Raw genomic sequence first — 6,787 nt, forward strand, 5'->3', positions numbered from 1 at the left:
CTATTGAAATGAGTGTAGAATTAAAGACTCGTAAATATATTCGTGGCCAAGTAACGCGGTTGTTTAATGAACATGATAAATTCAAGCGTATGAATAAAACTGAGTTGAAGGCTGTTCAAATTAAATTGGTATCGTACAGTGATCAGTTGAACAGTCTTAATACTGTAATCCATAAGTCTTCGTATGGAGACGGGACAAATGAAGAGGAGTTCTTATTAGAATTGCAGTCTTGTGATGATTACTCAGATAAATTAAATACCTGTTTTGCTGTTTTACAATTGATGGATTCTAAGCCTGAGGCCAAGGATTCTGAGACCGCAAGAAGTCCTGTAGTTCCACTTCCGGTTTACGCTAGCACCGAAAGTGAAAATGTTGAAAAATGTCTTATTGAGTTTGAATCGGCTATTGCCACATATTCGTACACTGAGAGAGATAAACTATTACTTCTCAAGCAACAGGTATCAGGCAGAGCCTCAATTTTACTCGATTATCTTGAAATTTCAAAGCAGACCTATACTGATGCTAAGAAATTGCTTAAAGAAGCACTGGCTTCTCGTTCGCTGCAGAAATTCAATGTAATTAAACAATTAAGTGAAATGAAGCTTGAGTACGGCACTGATCCTTTTTCCTATATTGGATTAAATTACTTATGTAACAAACTTTTTCTACATTGGAAATCAAAGTAGATGATATTTTGCAGTATTTCATGGCACGGAATGAATGAGACCTTTAAAGCTCAGCTAATAAATGTGACTAATCATGTACGTCCATCACTTGAGGAGATAAAGGAAAAATTCTTTGAAGCACCTGAACGTTATATGGACGTCACAAGGAAGTTTAATGAAAGGAGGAGACAAGGAGGAAAATCTTCTACATCACTTGCAGTTAATGTTAAATATGAGGATAATGAAACTAACAGAATTAGTACTGCTGACGCCGCTTCTCCGAGGAAAAGGTGCACTCTTTGCCAGGAAAATCATGCAACACATAAGTATATAAAATATAAAGAACCTGAGCATAAGCTGAGACGCTTAGAAGAATTTAATGGTTGCATGAAATGTGCTAACATTGGACATACCACTGACAAATGCAAGTTTAAATTCTTTAAGAAATGCTATTTTTGTAAGGGTTGGCATTTTTCATTTTTGTGTGATCATCAAGGTGAAAAATCTCATGATGAAAAACTACAAATGAATGCCAGAGGTAGCAAGGAAGCAAAAGCAGGTAATTCAAAACACAGGGAAACCTCAAGTGATGTAATGATTATAACTAAGGCTTTGCATACCACTGATGGCGCCTCTGTTTTGCCAACTTTTACCTGTGAAATGTTGAATGGAGCCCTTGCTAGAGGTTTGAAGGACTTTGGCTGTCAGACCAGTTTTGTAACTGAAAAACTTGCAAGTGATAATAGGTTGAAAGTGTTAGAAGATATTGTCTCTTAAACAGTCAATGGTTTTAATTCAAGTAAGAAGTATAAATCCAAGATAGTTTAATTAAAGTGCAACTTTGATGATAAGGCATGTGTAATACATGCATTGTGTGTACCAAGCATAGATATAAATTTGTCATTGCCAGGAATTTCAGAAGTGGCCAGGGCCTTTGCCAAAAAAGGCTTCAAATTAGCTGATAAATATTTGACTGATGGTAGTGATAAAATAAAGGATATTGACTTGATACTCGGTACAAATGATGCCCATTGTTTATTAGATTTTCAGTAAAATCTGGCAATGATCACCCATCTGTTTATTTGGGATCAGCTGCAGGAGTGATGTCAATGGGTAACGTCAAGATTATGCAACAGAATCTAACTTATCTTTCAAAGGATTTTTCTTGTTCTTGGTGTTCGGAGCACTCTCGCTCGGTTGCCGATTATGAGGAAACATGCGAGTTAAATGGAAACAAATCCCCTGAATTTGATGGCATAGATGAATGCTGCAAGTATATTGGATTTGGAAGTTCTATGGGTGAGCCAAGTGGCTTAAGTTTGGAATGCGAGGTGGAGGTTCAAGCTAACTTCGCTATTTTAAATGAAAAAGGTATGATTGAAGAATCAGAGCTGAGACGTGCAACTGAGGAGATGCTGCGGTCTGTATCTATTTGTGAACCAGACCATGAAGATGGAAACTTGATGTCAGATTGTAATGCAAATTTGATTAAGTTTACCCTGGATAACGCAAGAAGAAAAGAGGAAGGAAGGCTAGAGATGCCTCTTCTATGGAATGAAAAGAGCTGTCATTTGCTTGGACGGAATTTCAACCTTGCAAAGGCTGTATTGAGATCCAACACGAGAAAATTACAAAGGAACAAGGAAAATTTGGAACTTATGAATGAAACTTTCAAAGAACAAGAAAAACTTGGAATAATTGAAAGAATACCAAATCTAGAAAGGTACATGGATGAGCATCCTGAGTGCAGTTTTTTAGCACACATGGGAGTTTTTAGACTAGATCGGGAAACAACAAAATGCAGAGTTGTTTTCCTGTCCAATGTTTGTGAACCTAGCAGGTCTAGTGTGATGACGGTCAATCATAATCAGGCTATGTATGCTGGCCCATCACTCAATCAGAAGATAACGTCTGCAATGCTTCATTTGAGATTCGGATCTAAATTACTGATCTTAGATATCAAGAAAGCATTCAATCAAATAGCACTCAGTGAGCTTGATCAGCAGAAGTTACTCTTTTTGTGGTATAAGAATGTTAAGAAAGGGGATTTCTCTATAATTGCCTACAAAAATTTTCGCCTTCCTTTTGGACTTCGATGCAGTCCTACAATTTTGATGTTGGCTCTTTTCAAAATTTTAGTACTGGATAGCAAAAATGATAATCCTAGACTAAGAAATGCAAAATGGATAATGTATCAGCTCTTCTATATGGATAATGGTGGATTTACTTGTGAATCATCTGAAACCTTGAATTGGATATATGAGATTTTACAGGGTATTTTTGGTCCTTACAAATTTGAACTACAGCAGATGTTTTCTAATGATTCTACAATACAAGATAAAATTGATGGAGAAAATATGCAATCGGATGTAGGATGCAAGAAATCTGAGATGGAGGTGAAATTACTTGAGATGATCTGGAATCGAAGGAGTGATACAATTTCAACCAGGAAAGTGTGCCTTGATGAGAAGGCTAATACAAAGAGGGAAATTTTGCGATCCATTGTATCTAATTATGATGTTTTCAACATAAATGGTCCACTTCTTAACAGAGCTAGACTTTTTATGCAAGACTTACAATGTGAGAGAACGCTTGGATGGGATGCACAACTTAGAGACTTTCAACAAAAGGAATGGAAAAATATTGCAAACCAAGTAAATTCTGCTCCTATTTTTGAGCTTCAGAGATGTGTTGGTGAAAGGACAGATGAATATAAACTTGAGGCTTATGTTGATGCTAGCAAAAGAGTTTATGGAGTTGTTGTATATTTATGCAATATAAGAAGTGGCGAAAGAAGCTTTGTATTAGCGAAAAACAGACTCATTGGATCCAAATTGCATGAAAAGTCCATTCCTTCACTCGAATTACAGGCTATATGTTTGGGTACAGAGGTTTTGTTGGATACCTATAATGAACTGGGTGGCACACAGTGCCTGGTGCCCATCAAAATAGTTGACTTGGGGCTATTCTCAGATAGTTTTGTTGCCCTGTCGTGGCTTAATTCCTTTTCTCATAAGTTTGATAAAATGCAGAAAAGGTCAGTGTTCGTAATGAACAAACTGAATCATATAACAAAGCTATGTGAGGGGAGAAGCGTTGGATTCTCTTTCGTGAGTGGAATGGACAACCCAGCTGACAAAATTACATGATGTCTGTCATTCAAAAGCTTAATGAAGTCTAATTACCATAAGGGTCCCAATATACGTGATCTCGATCAAGATAGTAGAAGTGACATTTTAGGTTTCAAGAGTACCAATGGTCGAGAATTTAGAAACCATTGAGGCATATAGTGCATCAACCAGTATAAAAAAAAGCCAAACTGTAAAACTAGAGCACTTAATACCTCTAGATAGATATTCAAATATGAATAAGTTGATATCTATACATGCGAAAGTTCTGGAATGCTGGGATCGATGGAAAGGGTTTATAAACAAGTCACATGGCTTTGATAAGAAGGACCTCCGCTCTAAGTCTTTGACTCAAATCATCTCTAGGGATCAACAAATAAATTTTCCAGATGTTATTGACTATTTAAGTAGTAACTCTAAAACCAAGATGGCTATGCCTAATTTGATATCACAGTTGAATTTGTATCCAGACACTCATAATTTAATAAGAGTGAATTGTAAATTTAATGAGAAGCTCAGTGTAACCAACCAAACTTATCCTATTCTTTTATCAAGAGAGAGTACTCTAACAAAACTTATTATATTGGATGAACATTTGCTTTTGAAACATGCTGGTTGCTATGCCCTTTTGACAGAATTACGTAGGAAATTCTGGATACCAAAATTTTTCTCTACAGTTAAAAGGATTCTGAAGGAATGTGTTGTATGCCGGAGATATAACCAAAGACCTGTCAAACTTAATCAATCAGCTTATAGGGAATTTCGATTGAGTCCATCTGATAAACCTTTTGGTAATGTATACCTTGATTATTGTGGTCCATTTTATGTGAGACAAGGGAAAGATAAAGTCAAGGTTTGGATCCTTGTTATTTCCTGCATGTTCACACGAGCAGTTAATCTTAAGATCTGTATGGATATGACAGTTGAAGAGTTTTTGCGTGCTTTGTCACTACATTCTTTTGAATATGGAGTTCCTCAGTTTATAGTAAGTGATTTGGGTACGCAAATAGTTGCAGGAGCCAATATTGTTCAGGATTTCCTGAAGGATGCTGAGACTGTTCAGTATTTAAATGATAATGATGGTGAGAAAGTCCATTTTCAACAGTACTATAAGGGTTGCAGTCAGCTTGGAGGATTGGTTGAGAGCGTAGTCAAAATGACCAAGCATATGATACGGAAGTCAATCAGAAATAATGTAATTGAATTTAGGGATTTTGAATATCTTGTCTGTCATGCTGTACATTTGATCAATAGAAGGCCTATTGCATTCAAAGAAGCATTAAGAGATTGTTCTAATAATGTACCAACCCCTATAACGCCAGAGGAACTTATTCATGGATATTCATTGGTGTGTCTGAATATTATTCCTGCATTACAAACTGACCCTGATTCTGATGAGGATTTTCAGGTTGACATTGATGTTGTACATAAAATTAAAACATCTTATGAGAAGCTGAAACAAATTAGAACTAACTTGCTGGGAATCTATCATCGGGAATTCATGAACACTTTAATTAAAATAGCTACTGATAAGAAGGATAGATATACTCCTGTAAACCATAAACAAATCAGTATCGGCGATATTGTGCTGATTAAGGATGATGGATATAAACCTGTTAATTATCCTATGGGAATTGTCAAAGAAGTTTTCAAGAATATCATCGGAGAGGTAACTGCTGCAAAAGTTCTGAAGGGTAAAACCAATGAAATAACTAAAAGGCATGTTACTTCTTTAATACCACTCTTGAGGAAGGAGTCTGATGAGGATGCTGCAGGATCAGATGATGATGATGAGGATGCTGTAGCATCAAAAGAAGAGATTCCAGGCATGGACGTTTCTAGAAAACGTCCACAGAGAAAAGCTGCTGAGATATCACGGCAAAAATTCAAAACCAATCTAAACGATGATATTTCAGACTAATATTTTTTTTCTTTATTTGATCAAATTTACATAATTCTTATGTAAAATTTTATTTCTTCCCCGGGAGTGTTGAAAAATAAGTTATTTTTTGTTTTCTGTTTCTTTTTATAATATGGTAATTTGGTAAGTTTGTAAAAGGATTGTTTTTATTTTAACTTTCATTTTTAGTATTTAAATATTTTTGGTTTACATAAAATGATGACAATTCCTTAATAACCTGTTAAAACTTAAGATGGTTGGGGTCGTTGAAGAGACTTGCTGCTCGTTATACATTTCTCACAGAAAGGAGAAGTGGAAGGCTTTCCATGAAAATATAGATAGTTCTTAGCCATCTTCACCAGTGACAACATTGGATTTGCTTGCCTCTTTATCGTCATGGTGAAAAAATAAGTGATCTGTACCATGGATCCGCATCTTACGTTGCCTTATCCTTGGAAGCCTCGTCAAGACCCAACACAGCAATTGTGATTTGTTTCATTTACAAACAGCATACACGGACGGTATGGGTTGTGAGGTACGTCATCATTTTAAAGGTCATTTAAATTTTTTGATTTATAATCCATAGTTCATTTGATAATGAAAGTCCCTTGCTTTGCTTTTTAGCCCCCACAAATAAATATACCCTTGGATAAAATCTATATCATTTAAAATTTTATGGGATTGCCCTATTATACTTTCCCAGTCATAGTCAAGAAATTCATTTTATATTCAGTTACTTTGTGCTGGTTAGATAATTTAAGTGTTGTAGCTTAATTTGGTATTCTCTCCTTTTGCCATTTTTACGTTAATTAATAGGTTGTTTACATTCGTTGCTTTACTACTTAGGTGGTTATTCGTTCGGCCTTACTGTAAATTTGGCTCGTTGTATGCAAGTGATATACTTAATACGCAAAGTGGACCCTTGCCTTTAGGTAATTATTATTTTGATAATTTTAAGTGATATCCATTATTGATACAATCCATATATTTGAATGACATTCCTATGTTTAAGTAATTTATTAGTTATTTCGATAGTTTAAATTAGCATTTGAAGTGTAATTGATATTTGTTATTTCATATTTATCTAGGGGTTC

At 35.4% G+C, this 6,787-nt stretch overlaps 2 protein-coding genes across 2 annotated transcripts; both read left to right on the forward strand.

Moving 5' to 3' along the window:
• Positions 1-1,768: 1,768 nt before the first annotated feature.
• On the forward strand, positions 1,769-3,814 carry LOC137640910 (uncharacterized). Its single transcript, XM_068373369.1, has one exon. It carries the CDS (start codon positions 1,769-1,771, stop codon positions 3,812-3,814), a length of 2,046 nt encoding a protein of 681 aa, XP_068229470.1.
• Positions 3,815-3,920: 106 nt separating this feature from the next.
• On the forward strand, positions 3,921-5,714 carry LOC137640911 (uncharacterized). Its single transcript, XM_068373370.1, has one exon. It carries the CDS (start codon positions 3,921-3,923, stop codon positions 5,712-5,714), a length of 1,794 nt encoding a protein of 597 aa, XP_068229471.1.
• The last annotated feature ends 1,073 nt before the right edge of the window (positions 5,715-6,787 follow it).

The sequence above is a fragment of the Palaemon carinicauda genome, chromosome 5 (assembly GCF_036898095.1).
Source record: "Palaemon carinicauda isolate YSFRI2023 chromosome 5, ASM3689809v2, whole genome shotgun sequence".
Lineage (NCBI taxonomy): Eukaryota > Metazoa > Arthropoda > Malacostraca > Decapoda > Palaemonidae > Palaemon > Palaemon carinicauda.

Bases quoted from the DNA above. Each gene is read 5' to 3' on its own strand.
- LOC137640910 (XM_068373369.1), top strand. From the start codon at position 1,769: ATGTCAATGGGTAACGTCAAGATTATGCAACAGAATCTAACTTATCTT.
- LOC137640911 (XM_068373370.1), top strand. From the start codon at position 3,921: ATGGTCGAGAATTTAGAAACCATTGAGGCATATAGTGCATCAACCAGT.